General features: G+C 40.7%; 1 protein-coding gene and 1 non-coding gene across 5 annotated transcripts in view; both read right to left on the bottom strand.

Annotated features, from left to right (window-relative positions):
• Positions 1-25,003, bottom strand: part of VEPH1 (ventricular zone expressed PH domain containing 1) — a 277,465-nt gene that overhangs the window by 99,970 nt on the left and 152,492 nt on the right. For all 4 annotated transcript variants that reach the window (XM_027542753.1, XM_027542745.1, XM_027542737.1 and 1 more), the window contains 2 exons: positions 5,032-5,241; positions 4,064-4,461 (listed from right to left, as the gene is read on the bottom strand). In XM_027542753.1, coding sequence (XP_027398554.1) covers positions 4,064-4,461; positions 5,032-5,241 — 608 coding nt within the window. The remainder of the gene's footprint in view (positions 1-4,063; positions 4,462-5,031; positions 5,242-25,003) is intronic.
• On the bottom strand, positions 23,778-23,884 carry LOC113899823. The gene has a single exon (XR_003513003.1). It is a non-coding gene; the product is annotated as a U6 spliceosomal RNA (small nuclear RNA).

Genomic DNA, 25,003 nt, shown 5'->3' with positions numbered 1-25,003 from the left:
AAATCAACTCATGTGGGTCTTTCAAGAAAGGACTACATTACCAGCTTTAAAATTAGCTTTCTGCAAGTCAGCTGTGCTGACGTGCTCTACAGATGGGATGTATTTTCACTCAATCAGGAAATACTTCAAAGTGAACCAAAGCAGCATTGATGGGTTCTTGTAAGATTTTATATCTTCCTTTATAGAACTCCAGTGATGGGCCAGACTTTCAAGGATTTATTTCCATATCATGTGCTTTGTTTTTAAACTCTAAATCATTTTTGTTCACGTAAATGAATACCAGTGATTCAGATCTTTAAAATACATCCTTGAACTAAATTCCTTGTAAATTGGGCAGATATTAGACTAGCACTCTCATATGAATACACCACTTTCAGTGGTTGGCAAATCTGCCCCTATGCCAGAGGCCAGTGGTGCCCAGGAGAGAATAACTGACTTAGGAATAACAGGCTCTTGCATACTCAAAATGAACTGCTGACCCAAATTCTTAAATAAGACCTAGGGGTTTCTAGACACGACGATAGATTTGTGCTGACCTATTTGCACCATTGCCTGTCCCCACTGTGATCAATATCATGCAGTAATAAGATGGCTGACTGAGGATAAAAATTCTATTTGTGACTTGATTCACCACATATTGAATTCTGCTGTACAGCGACTAGTGAGGCTCCTATTCTTTCAGTATGTCCCACTGTGATCAATATCATGCAGTAATAAGACGGCTGACTGAGGATAAAAATTCTATTTGTGACTTGATTCACCACATATTGAATTCTGCTGTACCGCGACTAGTGAGGCTCCTATTCTTTCAGTATGTTTTATTACTGAAGTATTAGGCTGAACCATATGAAAGTGATGTTTTTTTGGTCAAAATAAGGAAGCTGAACAGTTTCTTGTTTTTTGCTTTCATATGAGTCAAACCAATACCAAAAGAACTTTTTGAAGAGATTGTTTTGTCATGTCCTTTTAGCACGGACTTTGTACAATCAGTCTAAAATTAATCCTGATACTTTGTTGTTGTTCTTGTTCTTATTTCCTGCTGGCTTATTTGTCTTTTTAACTTTTAATGTTGTGGAAGTGGTGTTTATGGTTTTCCTCTTTGTTTCTTGATTACTTTGCATAATTTATAAAGAAAGACCAAATATGCCTCTTCTATACCAATGACACATAAAACAGAACACAGATTCTAAGCCTAAATCTTTCTTCAGTAAATTTTTAAGAAAAGAAACACAGTATTGTTGAGCTGAGCAATCTCATGACATAAGCAAAACTGTGTTGGCCAGATGACTGCTGGCGTTTTGCTGAGTGGTTTACACAATCTCTGAAATAATAACAGTGTGTCCCCTGTAGTTAGCACGAGTCCTTTCTTGGTGGATGTGTTTACGGTGAGTCATATAAATCTTCAATCCCTCACACACTTCCCAGTGCAGAGAATTTATCAACAACTTCTAGGAAATTACAAAAGCATGAATGAATCCAAAATGCCAACTTAAAAAGTACATTCTCAGTTCCTGGTCATTTCTGGTAGAAAATATGAAAAGAAAAAAAATTTTAATAAAATGATGGATTCTTTCAATATTTTAGGAGAAAACCCAAAGTCACCTCGTTAACTCTAAAACTCCCAAAATAATTCAAGGCCATGAGAAATACATTTTTGACAACTAGATACTTAAAGTAACTCTGCCAGTTTTCTTTCACATTTTCACAAGATTAAACCTCACTGTATAGCACATCTTAGATGATTTAAATTAAACTTAAAAAAAAACCCCAACTATTCTAGTAGATGAAAATGTATCTAATATTTTTGCTACTGACATCCTCTGTCAAACTCGAAAATTCACTTAACCTTTCTTATATTAAATTCTCCAACATTTGTGTTAACTTATTAGCCAAACATGCCATTTAAAGAGTTTGTGTTAATTCAATCTTACTGATTTCAGCTACTTTCAAGTCCTGGTATACTTAATTATCCAAAACTTACATTGAATATGAGCAATGTCACTTTTATTGTCACCATTTTATAAAAGAAGTTTAAGAAAGCTAATCAATAAATTAATGTAAACGCTTTTGACTATGTCAGATTCCCTAGAGATCACCACACTAAGTGAAGTAAGCTGGACAGAGAAAGACAAATATCATATGATATTGCTTATATGTGAAATCTAGGAAAAAATGATACAAAATGAACTTATATACAAGACAAAAGTAGATCCACAAACAATAGATAACAAACTTATGGTTACCCAAGGGGAAAGGTGGGAAGGGATAAATTAGGAGTTTGGGGTTAACATATGTACACTACTATATATAAAATAGATAACCAACAGGACCTACTATACAGCAAAGGGAGATAAACTCAGTATTTTGTAATAATTGATAAGGGAGAAGAATCTGAAAAAGAATATACATATGTATATATAACTGAATCGGTTTGCTGTACATCTGAAACTAATACAACACTGTAAATCTACTATACTTCAATTAAAAAAAGAAAATGTCAAGATTCTATACAAATGTGCTAAATAGTAATAATTGTCATTATCAAATGCTTGAATCCCCCTTTTCTTTTGTTAGCATGAGAATCCACTCTTTGATCTGATCTGGAGTGGGAGATGGGAGTAGGAAGTAGAGAATTGAAAAACCCTCCTAGTCCCTAAACATGAAAGGGGATGATAGTCAGTAGGTGGGTAAATATGAGTTAAATTCACTATCCCACAGCTGTGCTACTTTCTAGATGAGGTGCTGCCTGGCTTTTTTCTATGAGAGCTGTAACCTGTGAAAAGATGTCATGACCTACAGGTGGGCAAGGACTGTCATCTAAATCTTAAGGGAAGAACATGGATGCTGCATAAGAGTGATTGTAGGAAAGATCTAATTGGCTGCCAAGTGCCTTCAGCCACCCACACCTGCTCAACCCACTACCAGAAGGGTAAGCCTGCCTTGGGCACGCTGCCATTTTAGTTCTTGTGTTTCCAACCTGTCCTCTTTCCTGGGGCCAGGACTAGGGCACAGAACTTAGCAGAGCATCAGAAAATTTAGCAGTCAAGGTAAATAATATTTTTAAAAATCAAAATAAATACAAAAAGGATGTTGTGCTGTGCTTGGTCATGTCCAACTCTTTGTGACCCCATGGACTGCAGCCCACCAGACACCTTTGTCCATGGAGATTCTCCAGGCAAGAATACTGGAGTGGCTTGCCATGCCTTCCCCTAGGGGATCTTCCCAATCCAGGGATCAAACCCAGGTCTCCTGCATTGCAGGAGGATTCTTTACCAGCTGAGCTACTGGGGAAGCCCCACAAAAAGAATAAATAATATCAAAAGTGCAAATAAAGACATGATCAATACTACTAAACTCCTTTTGTTTCAGCTCCAATATGGCTTGGCAAGACATCGTTACTAATTCTGACTTCACTTAAAATTTTACTGAGCTTTTTTAGTGTCTCCTTAAATTGTGCACCTCAGGGAAGTTCTGGCCCTGATGTTCTTTTCTTACTTTGATTTTTTCTGACTAGTTCACACTCTTACTGGCTCCTGACCTATATCACCTCCTGACCATGGTTTCCATCTTTTCTGTCTACAGTTTAACCTCCAAGAGGTGACGGAGTACATTTATTTGACTCATAACTGAACCTTTAGCACAGTACCTGGCATACAGTAGCTGCTTTATAAGTGCTTGTTGAATAAACAGAAGAAGAATCTCCTGGAGCCCCATAGATTTCTTGCAAGAGGATGGAAAATGCCTTTGGTTGGATGCCTATCCCAGAGCCTGTTTTGGGGCCATGGATCCCTTTCCAGAATTTTCTGAAACACTAGTAATGGGAAACCAGAAACAATTTATTCTGAGGTTTGAAAAAATCAGAGTTGGTGGACTTAGGTAGATTGAAATGGAATAAAAAAAATGACTGAATTTATTGGGAGAAAAGAGCAATCAAAATAATACGAGTGTTTTCAAATTATCTATTTTACAAAAGATTCAGCAATTTATTCTACTGGAGTTTTATTTGTTTTTTTTTATAGTGATGCCTGAAATTTCTTAAGTTTGGGGAGTTCAGGTCACTTACCTTCAATGGTACACTGGTCAGGGACTGGAATCTTCTTTACCATTTCTACAGCATATGCTTTCACTTTACTGAAGTTCTCCTTTAAGTGCAAGTAGAGTTTATCATGGTATTCTACAGGACTTGTGGTTGTCTCTGGAGTTTCTTCCTGATAGTTCTTTTTAACGGCTTCTGGCAAATTCTCAGATGCTACATGTATAATACTTTGGTGTGAAACTGAAGAATTTCCTAGCTGTGATCCATCAGTGTCTACCTTAAAGGGTGACATCTCATGTCCTTGGCCAAGTGGCTCTATTTCTGAAAGAGAGATGCTGGCTGGCGTATCTTTGCTCTCTATAGCTTCCCCATCCTCTGCACTCAAGGAGTTTGTTAGCACAGTGTGCAAAGCCAAACTCTTTGACCTGCAATACAAACAAAGGGAAGGTGAGGCAGGTAAAGAAGCTGAGCTACTGTTCACTGACAAGGAAAAGAAAGAATAACACTGAGGCAAAAGTTCCTCTAGAGTGTGAAACTGAAAATTGGTGCTATTAATAGATTTGATAAAACATACACATTGTAAAATAAGCCAAATCTTTGTAGATCTAGGCTACTTCCCAAAACAAAGATGTAAAAATCAGTTTCACAGCAAACTGGCTGGGAAATGGTGGAGTTATATATTTATATTCTTTTTTTTTCTACTTTTGCTAATGCTTTTTCATCAGAAATCAAGGAAAGCTTTTGCCAGTCATTCTTGATGTTAGCATATTTATATTTAAGAAGAGTTTTTTTTTTTTTAAAATAAGCCACACAACTTGTGATTTTTATTTGCACTCTCCTTTTAATATAGCAAACTACTTTGGATAATGAAAGCACTGTGGATGAATTTTGCTGTAGGTAAAAGATATTTAAAAACTACTTCATAAAAGTGTGACAGTAAAACTAATAGCAAACATGAAGTACATATCCTAAAAATCAGCCAAGAAAATTTATACCTATTAAATCTAATGCCTTTTCTTTCTTCCTTAGAAACTTGATCCAAACTATATCTTCTGAGAGAGCCAGGGGTGTTGTCCTCAGCATTTATTTTGTCTTCAAAAGCTTGTATTTTAACTTGGAGCTCTTCATGGTCTTCATTTTCATCTACAGTGAGCTTTGTTTCTTCCAGCTTCTCAAGAAATTCAATTTCAGTGCTGGGTTTTCTCCTAAAAGAATGAAAACCATTGCATTAGATGCTTGTCACATATACTTTGGAACAGTGCTTCTCTCTATTTAACTGCTCAAAATTGAAAACTCTATCTGCTCCATTTTTTAATTTATCACTTAATAGATATGAATTGAGTAACTATTATGGACATAGGTCTTTGAAATTGCTTCCACAGCATATTCTACCATAAGTTTAGAAACACTGGTGTTTCTGGCAACTTTATGTTAGAAATAGTTTTTGAAGGATTCAGAGGATGAGAAGCAGGGTTTTTAAAAAGCATTTTTGGTTGCACCATGCAGCATGTGGGATCTGAGTTCCTCCACCAGGGATCAAACCCATGCCCCCTGCTGTGGAAGCAAGGAATCTTAACCACTGAACCGCCAAGGAAGTCCCCAAAAGCAGCTTTTATGGTCATCTACCATATTCTTATCTAGCTCTCCAAAGCATGCCTTTCGTATGAAATTCATGCCAGGAATTTTCTAGAAAACTTATATATGCTGGTCTGTTTGTATCAAAATTATTAGAATAAGAACATTTCATGTGGACTGTATACACTCATGGTTTTGTTAATTTTATGTAAATCGATGGGACTCTTCCATTCTATGAAGCAAGAAAAATCTATCTGAATTTTATTATGTTGGAGGAAAGAGGTTTTTCTACAAATGACATTAACAGTGCCAAATATCTTTTTCAGTAGAATTTATAAAACACTCTGTAGGTCATTAAAATTACCTCCTTTAAGGAATAGGCTATCTTTGTTATCCCTCTAAGGGTTAACATAGTGCCTCAGATAGAGTAAGACCCCACAAACAAGCTGCAGAAATAGCTCACTGATGCTCAACGAGATGCTGAATGATTAAAGTAGTATGCATTTCTCCCCTTAGGTAGCTAGGTTTAGCCACCAAGTGTTCTCCAACTCTTGCGACCCCACGGACTGTAGCCTGCCAGGCTACTCTGTCCATGGGATTTTTCAGGCAAGAATACTTGAATGGGTCTCCATTCCCTTCTCCAGGGGATCTTCCCAACCCAGGGATTGAGCTCAGGTCTCCTGCACTGCAGCAGACTCTTTACTTACTGAGCTCCCAGGGAAACCCTATCTTCCCTTACTTGCTTTATAATATTGAGCCAGTCTAGAGCTAATTTAATTTCAATTTAACAAGCACTATCAACCATACAATATGGGGTTAGGATTAATTCTTTCCTTATAAACACAAGGGTTAATAAACTCTAGAAATCCATTCACCAAGATGGCTTAATAATTCTGTGGGTATCTGTGTGTATTTACTTGGTTTTCATAAGTATTTTTTCTAGAGGTTGAAGAAAGGGGCCTCAAATTTACAGAAAAATCCTGATGTTTTTCAAACGTATGGCTATTTTTCCAAAGTAAACCTGGCATTATTTCTTAAGTTAGGGTGAGAAAATACAGGTTTGGTTTTCTTAAGGCACTGCTTTTCTAGGGAAAACCAACACAGAGGGGCTGGTGTTTTTTTTTTTTTTCAGTTACATTCCACTCATTCTAGAACCATGTCTGCAGTGGGCAAAGGGTTTGATCCAGCAACTTTTCTTTTTGGCCCAGAGAAGGGGCTTGGCCTCGAGGAAGGGTTCATAGTTTTGGGTCCTCAGAGGTTGGAATCCCCCTGTTAGTTCAGCCTAGTGAGAGATGCTGATGGTGAAAACTGGGAGGGGGAGTAGATCATCCATTAACAAGACACTGTTTATTGTGTAATAGTGCTTCCCTGATAGCCGGTTGGTAAAGAATCCTCCTGCAATGCAGGAGAGCCTGGTTTGATTCCTAGGTTGGGAAGATCTGCTGGAGAAGGGATTGGCTACCCATTCCAGTATTCTTGGGTTTCCCTGTGGCTCAGCTGGTAAAGAATCCTCCCGCAATATGGGAGGGCTGGGTTAGATCCCTGGGTTGGGAAGATACCCTGGAGAAGGGAAAGGCTACCAACTCCAGTATTCTAGCCAGGGTCACAAAGAGTCAACACGACTGAGCAACTTTCACTTCACTTCACTTATTGTGTAGTAAGCTACTGCTCAGAAAATTAAATCATTTTTAATATAACTTTTATAGGGTTCCTATGGTTTTGCATATATAATAAAAAACTTACTTTCAATCCCATGCTTGACTGAAATATACATTAGTTGATTTTAAGAACCAGTTCATGGGAATAAATGCTCACCTTGACCATGTTTCTCTTTCTGACATATACAAGATACTGCCTGCCTACAAGTAGATGGGAGGAACCGACATCTTCCCGCCAGAAAGTTCTAAAAACTGAATTTTTACTCCTATTACAAATAAAACCAAGAAGGTGCTATTATTGGATGGTATTTTTAAAACTGTGATGACTATGAAGGTTAATTTTAACAGATCCAATGAACCTTCTCAAAATGAGAAATTTGGGGGCAGTATTTATTTTCTGTGTTAGTTAGTCCCTGTACAGTCATCAAACTAAAGTATTTCTCTGGTTCTTGGTTCATAATCACAGTTAAAAAGTGAAAGACACTTTCACTTTTATACTTTCTTTTAGAAATTTATATAGCTGGGATTATTAAAACTTAAAACATTTTAAGGCACAAAGTATACCCCAATATACAAACATCAGATATTGAGCATTAAACAAGTTTTTAAATCTTGAAACATATAAGTTTTTAGAGGTATAGTTTCTCAGGGATTTACTAGTTTTTTCTTTCTACATAAAGCTCTGGGTTATAACAGTAGTTACTAACATTTTCATCCAAAATTTTTTCAAATTTCATGATTATAGTAAATCTCCCTCAATAATTTATTGGATCAGTTTCTGATTTTTTTAAAATAAAATTTTCTTACTTATGGAGATCTTTTATTTCTTGTCCTCTTCATATCAAGTTCCTCATCTATAAAATGGAGATAATAACTATACTTAACTCATAGGATTGTTGGGAAGCTGAAATGATGGAATCAGTATGAAGCACTGCTCCTAGCACAAAAGAGGAAGTCAGGAGATGTTAAATTTTATTATTACCATCAATTGCTGTTATTATTATTATGGTTTTATCTTTCCTTGTCTAAGCATTGTGTTAATGTAGTAAGAAAATACCAGTGACCTAGACACAGATAGATCAATATCCCATATCATGGGAGGCATTGATGTCCCCTGGAGAATGCTATGGCATCAGATTTTAGAAGGACAGTCACTCAGCCCCCTTCCTAGCCCCTGTCTCCAATCACCACGTGTTGGCTGTAAAGCACCATGAATTGTGTGAGTCAGAGCTCTTGTACCTGACAGCATGTCTTCTTGCACCTTCAGGCTGCCTTACAGCATCCCTCTGAGGAGCCTCCAGACATGAAAGAAGTTATGGGCTATCCTCAGACATCCACTGACCCAAGGTTAGGTCAAGTGCCTCTGGTTGCAGGGTTGCCAGGTAAAATATAGAGCATTCAGCCAAACTTGAATTTCAGATAAACAACAATTTTCCTTAGTAGAGTTATGTCTCTAATGGGACATAGTAAAAAATGTATTGTCCTATATTAAAATGATTATACTTACACTAAAAAATCATTTGTACTTTACCTGAAATTTAACTGGATATCCTGTATTTCTATTTGTTTCATCTGGTGACCCCATTCCTGGGTAAATCTCTACTGCCCTGTGGGCTGGGAACTATAATGCTCATCCTTGTTCCCCTATGGCTGGGACAGTGCTTAACACTCACTCACAGGTACCTAAAGTATTTGCAGAATAGATGAACTGAAACCACCTACATCTTTGCAGCCAGCCTGCTCCTTGCAGCCACAAAAAACCCTCTGGAGGTCTACCAGATGTCTATGAAGTCCTGGCTGCTTCTCCTCATGACTCTGGTCCATGAGGAGTAGGGGACGGGGCAATGTCATTTGGTAAATATCAGATATGGAGAGAAGCCAGGAGCAAGAGTAGGAGTGAAAAAAAGGGATTTGCAAAGGGCCAAAGAAGTAAAGAAGCAACAATAAAATATTTGGGCCAGAAAAGTGTTCTCTAGATATGAGGCTGATGAATGTTGCTGATGAGTAGGCTTCTCACCACAAGGACTCTCTCTTATACACAATCTTCCTTGTTTTTAAGATTTGGAGATTAAAGAGATGTGAATACCAGACTACCTTATCTGCCTCCTGAGAAACCTATATGCAGGTCAAGAAGCAACAGTTAGAACCAGACATGGAACAATGGACTGGTTCAAAATTGGGAAAGGAGTACGTCAAGGCTGTATATTGTCACCCTGATTATTTAACTTCTATGCAGAATACATCATGCAAAATGCTGGGCTGGATGAATCACAAGCTGGAATCATGATTTCTGGGAGAAATATCAATAACCTCAGATGGGCAGATGATACCACCCTTATGGCAGAGAGCAAAGAGGAACTAAAGAGCCTCTTGATGAAAGTAAAAGAGTAGAGTGGAAAAACTGGCCTAAAATTCAACATTAAAAAAACTAAGATCATGGCATTCTGTCCCATCACTTCAAGGCAAATAGATGGGGGAACAATGGGAACAGTGGCAGATTTTATTTTCTTGGGCTGCAAAATCACTGCAGATGATGACTGCAGCCATGAAATTAAAAGATGCTTGCTCCTTGGAAGCAAAACTATGACAAAAGTAGACAGCATATTAAAAAGCAAAGACATTACTTTGCTGACAAAGGTTCACCTAGTCAAAGCTATGGTTTTTCCAGTAGTCATGTATGGATGTGCGAGTTGGACCATAAAGAAAGCTGAGTGCTGAAGAATTGATACTTTCAAACTGTGGTATTGGAGAAGACTCTTGAGAATTCCTTGGCCAGCAAGGAGATCAAACCAGGCAATCTTAAAGGAAATCAATCCTGAATATTCATTAGAAGAACTGATGCTAAAGCTGAAGCTCCAATACTTGGGTCACCTGATACAAAGAGTTGACTCATTAGAAAAGACCCTGATGGTAGGAAAGATTGAAGGCAGGAGGAAAAGGGGGCGACAGAGGATGAGGCGGTTGGATGGCACCACTGACTCAATGGACATGAGTTTGAGCAAGCTCTGGGAGATGGTGAAGGACAGGGAAGCCTGGCATGCTGCAGTCCATGGGGTCACAAAGGGTCCACATGACTTAGCGACTGAAGAACAATAACATAACACAGGAGTCATGAGATGGGGTGGTGATGAAGAGTCTCCAAGGTAGCCAAAGCCACAAGATGGACCAGAGAGGATGTCCCATTTCTAGCCATCAATCCACCTGGGTTTGTCACAGAGTTTTGCCAGCAGGGAATTAGGACAAGATTTGGTTCCAACAGTTTGAAAGGTTGGAAAATGGTAGATAGAAGTTTGAGTTTATAGTAAACATTCACTGTCCTTTACTTCCCCTCTTGGTTTTTATATTTATTATAAATAGATAGGAGAGAATTGTTCAAAAACAGAGATCTTTTAGAGACAGAAACTCTGCATTCCTCTTAGAGCAAAGAAACGCATTACGAATGTGAGAGAATAGGTGGAGAACAGAGCCACTGGTTCTGTGTGCATTTATTTGTGGGGACTGGAGGTGGGGGCAGGGAGTTGGGCTCATGCAGGGGGACTGTTATTTCTTTTCCATTTGTCACTTTTAACTCCAGAGGTAATTTTACAGAAATCTTTGTCAGAGTTCTATAATCCCCTAAATATTAACTTGGCTTTAACTCAACACACCACATTACAAGAGGCTCAGATGATTTCCAGTCTGAGCAGTTTTTGGTGTCTGTTGCCAAGTTAAAGTTTTTAAAAGCAGCTCTAGGGATACCCAGGAGGGGCAGGGAAAGCCTAATTATCTCCCTCTTATGTGAACAAGACTCCCCCCTTAGGAATGAATTGGTCCATGGGCAGCTCACTGCTCTCACTAAGCTAGGAGATGAGACTGTAAAGCTGGCAGTGATGGAGAAATTGGCAGCCTCTTTTCCTGGTGTCTTAAATCAAAGAAAAATATATTAGTTAATGTTTGATGAGCTTGGCTTATGATTCCATATCCAGGATATGTATTTTGCAGAGTTGAGCTTGTTAGAGAAGTGGGAGAACATAATGGATCAAATCCACATAGGAGTCCTAAATTCTTAGGATGTTATGTTCTCTACTCTTCAGCAATTTCTTGGGTCATCAATCATCATAAGAATGACAGAGATGATCTCTCAGCTCCACAGCACTGTCATATGTTTGGGGACTGAAATGAGCAAAGCCTCTGGAAAAGCTATACTTGAATACTAAGGGAAAGGACAATGTTGAATCTAAATTCTTGGTACTCTCTTCTGCCTCAGACTACCTTGGTGGGCAAGAGCAGAGATTAGAAGGTGCCCAGTTATATGGGAACCAGAATGAAGAACTTTGCTGAAACAAAGTGACTCCATGGTTTATTTCATTCACAACAAGGTTCTTTAGGGGCTTCACAGAAGGGATGGTGGGGAAATAGACTGAATATGGCCTTCCAGGAAAAAGACTGAGGTTTATGACTCCAATCTCCTCTTTATTAGTGACAGGCAAATCTCTTTATGTCTTTTCTGTCATCTAAAAATGGGATCAATGTTACTGCATCACTAGATTGCTGAAAGCATTATAGGAGATGAGTTTGACAGTGTACCCATATAGAATGGGCATGAACATGTAAAGCAGTAAAACCCTAGGTGGCTATTGCCCAATGCAGACCTTTGATACCACAAGAAGGCAGCTTGTACAGGTAATGCCAAGTCTGGAAGACGAGCTTCTCCTTTTCTAGGCCAGGAAGGACTACCCCTGCAGCATCCTAAAGGCTGTGGACTACAGGACAGCAATGCTCCCTACTGTGTGAGCATACAAGTGCTGGAATATCGAAATGGCTGATTTTAAAAATTCCCTGAACTTCAAGTATGAATTCTGAGCAATTGCAGACAGAGAGAAAGAATATTCTGCTAACAGAACAAAAGTTTAAAAGTCCTGATACGAGGAAGTGACCACTCATACAGATGCTCGGTCATTTGTTCACTTTTCATGTAACCAATGCTGCAGGATGTACCCCTGCAGCATCCTAAAGGCTGTGGACTACAGGACAGCAATGCTCCCTACTGTACGAGCATACAAGTGCTGGAATATCGAAATGGCTGATTTTAAAAATTCCCTGAACTTCAAGTATGAATTCTGATTCATACTTGCAATTGCAGACAGAGAGAAAGAATATTCTGCTAACAGAACAAAAGTTTAAAAGTCCTGATACGAGGAAGTGACCGCTCATACAGATGCTCGGTCATTTGTTCACTTTTCATGTAACCAACACGAGAAGGAATGGGACACAGAAAAAGATCAGCAAACAGTGCAGACCCTTGCCTTTGCTGCTCAGAGCGATGTTGCTGGACCAGCAGAATCAGCATCTCCTTAGAGGTTGCTGGAGAGGCAGTATCTCAGGCTCCATCCCAGACCTGCTGAATCAGAGTGCCCTTAACCCAATCCCCAGGTGTTTCAGTGCACATTCAAGGTTGAGAAACACTGGCCCAGGCACTGAAAGAACAGAGTTGGAATTAGACCAGGGCAGAGGCATTTTCTCTTAAGCAAAGCTGCTGAGGGTTTCGCCAGGTCTGCAGTGACATGAAACTTAAAACAATAAGCTGTGTATTATTTGGAGTTGGAGTGTGGTAAGCTGTATGCAGCTCTCTCGCATTCCATAGCTTTATTCTCCTCAAGCTTTCCAGGGTCTTTATCGATTCCCAGGTAAATGTACCTTTTCACTTTTTGCCCCTGATAGATACTGCTTCAGATGGATCCCAGATTTGTAGTCAAGACTCCCAAGCCTAGAATGGGCAGACCAGGTAAGCAGCAGCCTTAGTAGAAGGCTACCAGATCCTACCAAATTGTCAGCTGAATGTGGCACAAGTTACAAAAGCACTTGGTAAATTACAAAAGAGTCCAAAAATGTTAAATAGTAATGTCATTAGAACACTCTGAATCAAGTGTGAGAACTGGAGAGACACATGCTCCTCCTTTTCTGGGCCAACTTGATTTTCTGGGAACTTGAGCAGGTAATGGGGGCTGGTGGTGAGGATTAAAGAGAGGATGTCTGCAAGCACTGGGCCTGCAGAGGGAAAAGGTAAGACATTGTCATTCACCATCATTTGATACTGGAAGAGCAGGGCCATGGTTAATTATCCTTTTGGTACATCCCCTTATCCTGTCTGCCCATTTTACTATTAAGCAGACCCTCTGCCATCTCCATTTCACAGATGGAGGAGCTAAGGAACAGAGATGTCAAGTAGTTTACTGAACAACTAGTAAGCCCAGCATTAAACACAAGTATCTACCTCCAGAGCTCACCCACTTCACACCCTCTCCCATTGCCTCTCAGTAGAAGTTTCCTACAGGTTGCCTCTGACTCTGCCCTAGGAAGAAGTAACACATTTGGGGATTGGTGATAACATCGTAATCAATAAGAATTATTGTATGCTAATATCTCTGAGTCACATCCTGTGGGAACACACCAGACAGAGCTGACATATAATTGCTGAGCAACCCTTTACAGGTAACTGAAAAGTAAATGTTGGTGTTCCCTTTAACAAAATGGGCTTCCCTGATGGTTCAGTTGGTAAAGACTGTTAGTCGCTCAGTCATGTCTAACTCGACTCCAAGTACTGTAGCCTACCAGGCTCCTCTGTCCATGGGATTCTCCAGGCAAGAATACTGGAGTGGGTTGCCAAAGAATCCGCTTGCAGTGCAGGAGACCCTGGTTCGATTCCTGGGTTGGGAAGATTCGCTGGAGAAGGGATAGGCTACCCACTCCAGTATTCTTGGGTTTCCCTTGTGGCTCAGCTGGTAAAGAATCTGCCTGCAATGCGGGAGACCTGGGTTTGATCCCTGGGTTGGGAAGATCCCCTGGAGAAGACAAAGGCTACCCACTCCAGTATTCTGGCCAGGAGAATTCCATGGACTGTATAGTCCATGGGGTTGCAAAGAGTCGGACATGACTGAGCAACTTTAAGAAGAAATGGATATATTTGCTGTCTACCCACTCCAGAGTTCCTGCCTGGAGAATCATATACACAGAGGAGCCTGATGGGCTGTTGTCCATAGGGTCACAAAGAGTTGGACACAAACATGCATGGTAGTGACTGCAGAGTTCAATCATGATAGATAACAAAAAGGAACAAAGGTTATTGTTACTATCTTTCTAAATTCCACAGGATACTGGATGCTTGGGACTGGTGCACTGGGACGACCCAGAGGGAGGGTATGGGGAGGGAGGAGGGAGGAGGGTTCAGGATGGGGAACACATGTATACCTGTGGCGGATTCATTTTGATATTTGGCAAAACTAATACAATATTGTAAAGTTTAAAAATAAAATAAAATTAAAAAAAAAAGGAACAAAGGAATGGGGAGTTTGGGGGGAACAAAAATAGCAAATAGTTGGGTCATCAGGGTCAAGTAGAACTTTTACCCTCAGCTGTTACCCTTCCCACAAGAGCTGTGCAGGGTATAGCTCCTCGTCCCACTCCTTCCACAATACAGGCTAAATCTTTGCTCTTCCCCGTCTTGTTTGAAAGAGGAAGCCAAGCCAAAGGAGCTTGATGAAAAGCAATCTTCTCTTTTGTGTGTCTTGTGTTTTGAACACTTCTGTGTTACAGGAAAGGGGCCTGGCCCCCACCGGTGAAAGTGTAATTGCATTGCTCACACTCCTGGCAGTGTCTCCACCTGGGTCTCTCCCCTCTCCCCACCCCACCCCCATCTCCATCTTTGTCCATGCCGGCAGAGCCGGCCCCCCTGGGGCCTCACGCTCCCTGGGCCTGCTTCACTGGCTCCAGAACTGATAATGCTGTCTCCCACCTACCTCTCTTGCTGATAAACAAATTCCTGAAATACCTTTACAGACCTTCACATCATCATAAATGCTGCTTTAAGGAAGGACAAATGGTGGAAGTAAATGAACAGCAGATGGAACATAAATGGTCCCACATGTCAAATTTAACTTCTTCAGTAAGAAGAGAGGCAAAAAACCAAGGTCCTTCCTTCCCTATGCATGGAGGAATAACAAGAACCACAGCTACTGCCACAAATGGTTGTTACAATTTTCTTTTTATACAAGTGACCACCATAGACCTCCTGAGACTGAAACATCTACATGTTTTTTATGAAAACTCTAGTCCCCTTGGTGGGGTGAAATTGCATTCAGCTTTTCCTAAGCAGGGGGCAACACTGACCAGAACATCACATGTTTTTAATTATGGTCCTGAACCTCCTTATGTACATTTTTCAAGCCAACAGTCACTCTGAAAAAATCAATTTCTCTTTGTATAAACATGGCTTGCCTAAAAAAGTGGGAGTTTTTATAGGCACTTTTAAGACTCTATTTTCCAAAAATCTTAATTTATCTACTTGAAAACATAATTGTAATATATAGAGGAACTATATGTAACTTTGTTCTATATTTTCCAAGTCTACTGTAAATTTGCCATCCTACTTTGATAAGTTAAAAAAGAAAAAAAAAGGACATTGGTTAAATTTACAACAAAATGTGACTAGTTCTGTAAACTACTATACATTTATACAATGGGACACTATGAAATCATTAAACTAATGCTTGTGAAGAATAATTTTTTTTAAAAAAGTCTCTGTTCTCCTTACATAGGGCATAGGCTCTGATTATTAGCTTCCTTAAGTTTGAGGGAGACTGGAGGTGCACACAGAAAGACACCAAGCACTTCAGGGCAGGACTACATGTGTGAAGGAATTCAGAGGCAACGCGAGTTGTCGGAAGTCAAAAGAGAGAAGGTAACTATGGGCGTGGGTAGGCAGGGAAGACTTTCTGGGTAATGGGTGTTAAACTGGAGTCCTGGAGAAAAGCAGCCTTCGGTGGAAGAGAGGCACAAAGAAGGCATTCTAGATGGTTAGTAGGGTATCATTTTGGAGAGGAACAGGCAGGTCACCCAGAGAAGGCAATGGCACCCCACTCCAGTACTCTTGCCTAGAAAATCCCATGGATGGAGGAGCCTGGTGGGCTGCAGTCCATGGGGTCACTAAGAGTCAGACATGACTGAGCAACTTCCCTTTCACTTTCCACTTCCATGCATTGGAGAAGGAAATGGCAACCCACTCCAGTGTTCTTGCCTGGAGAATCCCAGGGACAGGGGAGCCTGGTGGGCTGCCGTCTATGGGGTCACACAGAGTTGGACACAACTGAAGCGACTTAGCAGCAGCAGTAGCAGCAGGCAAGTCACCGTTGATATTCCTTTACAATTCCTTTATTAATGAAGTACTGTGAACACTGTAAACCTTGTCCACACTAAAATTTGACATACAGTGAGTTAGACAAAGGAAGAAATGAAAGAAAACTCTATGAGATAATGGCTGGGCATTTACACAACTGCCCCTCCAAGAACTACCACGAATCTAGAGATGAGTAGGGATTGGGTAGAGAATTTTTCTTTGTTGCCCATCTACAAGGTTTCCTCCAATACCCTTTAGTATGAAGCCTTTGTAACCCTAATACATATTTAAAAACTTTGTTGTTGTGAGGATATAACAATATAACAGTGAAAGCTCCCAGCACTGAACCTATCACATGGGAGGAGCTGGTAAAAGCTTGATCAGACTTGGAAATACAGGCTTCTCTGCAAACTTGGAGAGAAGAACCTGGCATCCTGCTCTCTGCAGTTTTGGCTGTGGACTTGGTAAAGAGCCACCGCTCCTGAACTATCCCTGAGCTGGGCTTTCAGGGATAGTGGATCACACTAGAGTTGTGTTCTGATGAGACTCACAGATGTCAAGATGGAAACTCTGGAATAACAGGTTGCAAAGGGTCTCACAGTTGGAAAAGTGTCTCTGCAGGCCATATTGCTTTGCTATACATTCCAGACATACATTGACTCAAATTCCCTGTTCTCCTCTGTCATCCATTTCTTTGATGTTCCGTGCATGAAATTTAGGATAAACCAAAACTCTGGGGTGACTCCAAGGAGGGCAGATATCCTGGAGTCATTCTCTTGTGAACATAATCTCCTTAATTCTCTCTTCCCTCCATCCTCCCCCACATACTCCTGCTTCATGTCCTTCCCCGCACTGTGTCACTGCTTTCCATTTTCAGGTTTCCCCTGCTACCTGAAAGAAGAGTGTTCTTATGAAAACTTGTCTAAATTGAAATGGGTATAGGGCAAAGAAGCAATTACTTTTTTAAAATAAAAGCAAAAATTCTCTTCAGGTTTCTTTTTGTTAGTGAAAACAAGTCAAATTGGAGCTCCATAACTCCCTTTCCACATTCTCAGGTTCAACCAATATAGAATGAAGTTTGAATTTCCATCTGCAATTAATTGAAATTAACAATATGCAACTAGTCTATAAAGGGCCAATAGAACTACTCCATTTTATAAGAGGGACTTGAGGGCTTTTGGTGTCCTGGATCCTAGAATCAAGATGACTGTGATAATGTAGATCTTTCCTCAAAGTAAAGAAGTGTAAAGTCAACGTTTGAAAAGTGAGGGATACCTCTATCCTGAAATCAAATTTCAGTTCAGTTCAGATGCTCAGTCATCTCTGATTCTTTGTGACCCCATGGACTGAAGCACGCCAGGCTTTCCCGTTTATCACCAACTCCTGGACTTTGCTCACACTCATGTCCATTGAATCAGTGACGCCATCTAATCGTCTCATCCTCTTCCACCCTTTCTCCTTCTGCCTGAAATCTTTCCCAGCATCAGGGTCTTTTCTAATGAGTTAGCTCTTCGAATCAGGCAGCCAAAATATTGGAGCTTCAGCATCAGTTCAGTCGCTCAGTTGTGTCCAACTCTTTGTGACCCCATGAACCACAGCAAACCAGGCCTCCCTGTCCATCACCAACTCCTGGAGTCCACCCAAACCCATGTCCATTAAGTTGGTGATGCCATCCAACCATCTCATCCTCGGTTGTCCCCTTCTCCTCCTGCCCTCAATCTTTCCCAGCATCAGGGTCTTTTCAAATGAGTCAGCTCTTTGCATCAGGTGGCCAAAGTATTGGAGTTTCAGCTTCAACATCAGTCCTTCCAATGAACACCCAGGACTGATCTCCTTTAGGATGGACTGGTTGGATCTCCTTTCAGTCCAAGGACTCTCAAGAGCCTTCTCCAACACCACAGTTCAAAAGCATCAATTCTTTGTCACTCAGCTTTCTTTATAGTCCAACTCTCACATCCATACATGACCATTGGAAAAACCATAGCCTTGACTTTGTTGGCAAAGTAATGTCTCTGCTTTTTAATATGCTGTCTAGGTTGTCCTTCCAAAGAATATTCAGGATTGATTTCCTTTAGGATCGACTGGTTTGATTTCCTTGCTGTCCAAGGGATTCTCAAGAGTCTTCTCCAATACCACAGTTCAAAAGCGTCAATTCTTCAGCACTTAACTTTCTTTATGGTCCAACTCTCACATCCAAAAATGACAATTGGAAAAACCATAGCTTTGACTATATAGATCTTTGTCAGCAAGGTTATGTCTCTACTTTTTAATATGCTGTCTAGGTTTGTCGTGGGTTTGGGTGAACTCCAGGAGATGGTGATGGACAGGGAGGCCTGGCATGCTGCGATTCATGGGGTTGCAAAGAGTCGGACACGACTGAGCGACTAAACTGAACTGAACTGAGGTTTGTCATAGTTTTTCTTCCAAGGAGTAAGTGTTGTTTAATTTCATGGCTGCAGTCACCATCTGCAGTGATTTTGGAGCCCAAGAATATAAAGTCTGTCACTGTTTCCATTGTTTTCTCACCTATTTGCTATGAAGTGATGGGACTGGATGCAATGATCTTCGTTTTTTGAATGTTGAATTTTAAGCCAACTTTGTCACTCTCCTTTTTCACTTTCATCAAGAGGTTCTTTAGTTCTTTGCTTTCTGCCATAAGGGTGGTGTCATCTGCATATCTGAGGTTATTGATAATTCTCCCGGAAATCTTGATTCCAGCTTGTGCTTCATCCAGCCCTGCATTTCGCATGATGTACTCTGCATGTAAGTTAAATAAGCAGGGTGATGATATACAGCCTTAATGTACTCCTTTCCCAATCTGGAACCAGTCCGTTGTTGTATGTCCGGTTCTAAATGTTGCTTCTTGAACTGCACATAGATTTCTCAGGAGGCAGGTCAGGTGGTCTGGTATTCCCATCTCTTGAAGAATTTTCCACAGTTTGTTGTGATCCACATTGGCACCCCACTCCAGTACTCTTGCCTGGAAAGTCCCATGGATGGAGGAGCCTGGTAGGCTGCAGTCCATGGAGTCACTAGGAGTCGGACACGACTGAGTGACTTCACTTTCACTTTTCACTTTCATGCATTGGAGAAGGAAATGGCAACCCTCTCCAGTGTTCTTGCTTGGAGAATCCCAGGGATGGGGAAGCCTGGTGGGCTGCCATCTATGGGGTTGCACAGAGTCGGACACGACTGAAGCGACTTAGCAGTAGCAGTACATGGTCAAAGGCTTTAGTGTAGTCAATGAAACAGAAGTAGATGTTTTTCTGGAATTCTCTTTCTTTTTCTATGATCCAACAGATGCTGTTAACTTAATCTCTGGTTCCTCTGCCTTTACGAAATCCAGCTTGAACATCTGGAAGTTCTCAGTTCACATACTATTGAAGCCTAGCTTGGAGAATTTTGAGCATCACTCTGCTAGCGTGTGAGATGAGTACAATTGTGTGGTAGTTTGAACATTCTTTGGCATTGCCTTTCTTTGGAATTGGAATGAAAACTGACCTTTTCCAGTCCTGTGGCCACTGCTGAGTTTTCCAAATTTGCTGGCATATTGAGTGCAACACTTTCACAGCATCATCTTTCAGGATTTGAAATAGCTCAGCTGGAATTCCATCACCTCTACTAGCTTTGTTCGTAGTGATGCTTCCTAAGGCCCACTTGACTTTGGACTCCACGATGTCTGGCTCTAGGTGAGTGATCACACTGTTGTGGTTGTCTGGGTCATTAATATGTTTTTTGGATAGTTCTTCTGTGTATTCTTGCCACCTCTTTTTAATACCTTCTGCTTCTGTTAGGTCCATACTATTTCTGTCCTTTATTGTGCCCATCTTTGCATAAAACACTCCCTTGGTATCTCTAATTTTCTTGAAGAGATCTCTGCTGCTACTGCTGCTTAGTCACTTCAGTCGTGTCCAACTCTGTGTGATCCTGTAGACGGCAGCCCACCAGGGTCCCCCATCCCTGGGATTCTCCAGGCAAGAACACTGGAGTGAGTTGCCATTTCCTTCTCCAATGCATGAAAGTGAAAAGTGAAAGTGAAGTTGCTCAGTCGTGTCCGACTCTTAGCGATCCCATGGACTGCAGCCTACCAGGCTCCTCCGTCCATGGGATTTTCCAGGCAAGAGTACTGGAGTGGGGTGCCAATTGCTTTCTCTGTGAAGAGATCTCTAGTTTTTCCCATTCTGTTGTTTTCCTCTATTTCTTTGCATTGGTCGCTGAGGAAGGCTTTCTTATCTCTTCTTGCTGTTCTTTAGAACTCTGCATTCAGATGGGTATATCTTTTATTTTCTCTTTTACCTTTCACTTCTCTTCTTTTCTCAGCTATTTGTAAGGCCTCCTCAGACAACCATTTTGCCTTTTTTGCATTTCTTCTTCTTGGGGATAGTTTTGATCACCACCTCCTGTACAATGTTACGAACCTCTGTCCATAGTTCTTCAGGCACTCTATCAGGTCTTTTATTATTATTATTATTATTTTATTTGTTTATTTTTCACTTTACAATATTGTATTGGCTTTTCCATGCATTGACATAAATCTGCCATGGGTGTACCTGTGTTCCCCATCCTGAACCCCTGTCCCACCTCTCTCCCTATCCCATCCCTCTGGGTCATCCCAGTGCACCAGCCCCGAGCACCCTGTATCATGTATTGAACCTGGACTGGTGATTCGTTTCACATATGATAATTTACATGTTTCAATGCCATTCTCCCAAATCATCCCACCCTCGCCCTCTCCCACAGAGTTCATAAGACTGTTCTATACATCTGTGTCTCTTTTGCTGTCTCGCATACAGGGTTATCATTACCATCTTTCTAAATTCCATATATATGTGTTAGTATACTGTATTGGTTGTCTATCAGGTCTAATCCCTTGAATCTATTTATCACATTCACTGTATAATCACAAGGGATTTGATTTAGGTCATACCTAAATTGTCTGGTTGCTTTCCCTACTTTCTTCAATTTATGTCTGAATTTTACAATAAGAAGTTCACGATCTGAGCCACAGTCAACTCCCGGTCCTGATTTTGCTGACCGTGTAGAGCATCTCCATCTTCAGCTGTAAATAATATAATCAACCTGATTTTCGTATTGACCATCTGGTGATTTCCATGTGTAGAGTCATCTCTTGTGTTATTGGAAGAAGGTGTTTGCTATGACCAGTGTCTTCTCTTGGCAAAATTCTGTTAGCCTTTGACTTGCTTCATTTTGTACCGCAAGGCCAAACTTGCCTGTTACTCCAGGTATCTCTTGACTTCCTACTTTTGCATTCCAGTCCCCTGTGATGGAAAGGACATCTTTGTGTGGTGCTAGTTCTAGAAGGTCTTGTAGTTCTTCATAGAACCATTCCACCTCAGCTTCTTTGGCATAGGTGGTTGGGGCATAGACTTGTGTTACTGTGATATTGAATGGTTTGCCTTGGAAATGAACAGAGGTCATTCTGTTGTTTTTTTAGACTGCACCCAAATACTGCATTTTGGACTCTTATTGACTATGAGGCCTATTCCATTTCTTCTAAGGGATTCTTGCCCACAGTTGTAGATATAGTGGTCATCTGAATTAAATCTGCCCATTCAGATCCATTTTAGTTCACTGATTACTAAAATGTCAATGTTCACTCTTGCCATCTCCTGTTTGACCACTTTCAATTTACCTTGATTCATGGACCTAACATTCCAGGTTCTTATGCAATACTGTTCTTTATAGGATCGGACTTTATTTCCGTCATAGTCACATCCACAACTGGGCATTGTTTTTGCTTTGGCTCAGCCTCTTCATTCTTTCTGAAGCTATTCTCCACTCTTCTCCAGTAGAATATTGAGCACCTATTGACCTGGGGAGTTCATCTTTCAGTTTCCTATCTTTTGCCTTTTCATACTGTTCATGGGGTTCTCAAGGCAAGAATACTGAAGTGGTTTGCCATTCCTTTCTCCATTGGACCACGTTTTTACACCTACCTAATTTTACCTTTGGGCTTCTGCAGTGGCTCAGAGGGTAAGCAATCTGCCTACAATTTAGGACACCTGGGCTCAATCTCTGGGTTGGGAAGATCCCCTGGAGAAGGAAATGGGTATCCACTCTAGTATTCTTACCTGGAGAAGTCCATGGACAGAGGAGCCTGGCAGGCACCTTTGCTATACTTTGCCTTTCACTTCACCTGGCACCTGATTCTTAAAAACAAAGAATAAACACAGTTTCACCGCTACTCTCACCATCACCATCAAAACAACCAAAGAACATACCACCCATTCAACCAAGCCAGAGGTTAACACTTTGAGTTAAAACTTCTTAAATGTAACTTTCTCCCCCATGTCTTTGGCTAGTTGGAAAGGTGGGTGTGAGGGAATGATGACCCCATGCCTGGGGCTTAGGGCTGAGTCAGATGTCCTTTGTCCTTTCCCTCTGCTTCCCCCTTGTGCCTTCTTCCTGACCCTCCCTTTTCCCTACCTTTTCTCATTTCTCCTATTTACCTCCCCACACAATTTCTAGCCCTCAAAGCTTCTATCCCTGGTTGGGGCCTGAGTCTGACCTCCTACTAAGACCACCTGTGACGAACTGTCCCTGGTTCTGATGGTGTCTGATCAGAGCAGCCTCCCTGGCACCACATGCACTTAGCAAAGGCATCTTCTAGTCCAAGGATCGCTGACTGCTCAGCCAGCACACAGTTGCCAGGAACCGCCCTCTCCTTCTCCAGCTTCTCCTGGGTCTTGGCAAGCAAACAGTTCAATGGTTAGTGGCCACCCAGTAGGCTACTTAGGGCTCATACAGTTTTGAAAGGTACAGACCTTTTTTTCCTATCTTGACGCCCTCTCTTTTTTATTTTTTAAAATCCTTAAAATTAATTCTTCTTGGAGTACGGTTGATTTACAATGTTGTGTTAGTTTCAGGTATACAGTAAAGTGAATCAGTTATATATATATATATATATATATATATATATATATATATCTCCACTCTTTTATAGTTTCTTTTCCCATATAGGTCAATATAGAGTACTGAGTAGAGTTCTCTGTGCTACACAGCAGGTTCTTACTAGTTATTTATTTTTATATATGCATATGTGCTAAGTCACTTCATTTATGTCCGACTCTGCAACCCCATGGACTGTAGCCTGCCAGGCTCCTCTGTCCATGGGATTCTCCAGGCAAGAACACTAGAGTGGGTTGCCATGCCTGTTTCCAGGGTATCTTTCCAGCCAAGAGATCAAACCCATGTCTCTTATGTCTCCTGGATTGGCAGGCAAGTTCTTTCCCACTAGTGCCACCTGGGAAGCCCTATTTTTATATGTAGTAGCATGTATATGTAAATCTCAAACTCCCAGTTTATCCCTCCTCGCTTCCCCTTCAGTAACCATGAGAAAAATATGGAGCGCTTCACAAATTTGCATATCATCCTTGAGCAGGGGCCATACTAATCTTCTCTGTATGGTTCCAATTTTAGTATATGTGCTGCTGAAGTGAGCACCACCCTGTCTTTTTTAATCCAAAATTGCTGTTATCTTTCTTTTACTTCTCCAGAATTAACTTCAAAATCTAAATGTTTTGCTTGGCTATCCTGTTATTTAGCCCTGTTGGTTTATTATTTAGATAAAAACATTCATCCTGAAATACAGGAATAAGAAAAGTGCAAGTGTGCTTACCTGGTGTATCAAATAAAACTCATCCAATTAATTCAGTCACTTGGCACAAAGGAGGCTCCTGTCTCCTCCAGTTTTTTAGTCTCTCTAGGATGCTAATTGTTTTTCTTTTGATAGTCTTATAATCTTGGCCTGAAGTCTAAAATCTGGCCTGCTGGGCTATGTGTCAGATTTGTAAATTAGATGACATCTGTTTTGAATTTTAACCATCTTTAATTTTCTTTCAAGCTGTCTCTTCCCTTATTCATTTCCCCTTCAGTTGTAAGGGTCAGACTTTGCTAGATGCTTTAGACAAAAGTGTGGATCTCTCTGCTTTGTGGGGCACAGATTAAAATTACTGAAGCTAAATGGTCACAATGAAGGCTATTCAGAGAAGAGATGTTGGGAGAGAAGCCTTAGCAACCATCCCAGAGAGGATGAGCAGCTGATACAAAAAGGGGGCAGTCCACACCAGTCTTTTTGAGGTTCCCACTGAATACTTATAATTGATTAGAAGGAGACTGATGGAGAGGGTTGAAATGGATGAAGTATTCTGAATTGAGGGAGAGGCTGAGGTGGTGATGGTGGTGGCAGTATTTGAAGAGCATGGTGACCTTTTATCTTTTAACATTTTTTTCTCTTTTTGTCCCTAGAAAAATAATGAAGGGAGGAGAAATGAATTTTTCTAATGCAGACCCATATTTGGATAGTGAGACCCCCTTTTTTTCCTCCTATCTACATATCTCTTAAATTCTTCTTTTCACGAGGAAGTTGTCTATTGCTAATTGGATTGGGCCTACTTTATTAAGAACCATTTTTCCTGTTGGAATGCCTTAATGTAACACCCTGTATAACAAGTTTTTCCTTTATACAAACCCTTTTCACACATATAATCTCACAGAGAGTCAATTGGCCTCTTGTAACTTTGCATGTGTAGAGGCAAGAAAGAATGGACAGACTGTTGGCCA

The sequence above is a fragment of the Bos indicus x Bos taurus genome, chromosome 1, assembly GCF_003369695.1.
Source record: "Bos indicus x Bos taurus breed Angus x Brahman F1 hybrid chromosome 1, Bos_hybrid_MaternalHap_v2.0, whole genome shotgun sequence".
Lineage (NCBI taxonomy): Eukaryota > Metazoa > Chordata > Mammalia > Artiodactyla > Bovidae > Bos > Bos indicus x Bos taurus.
The sequence above is the reverse complement of the archived record's forward strand: the minus strand, read 5'-3'. Positions and strand labels throughout refer to the sequence as shown.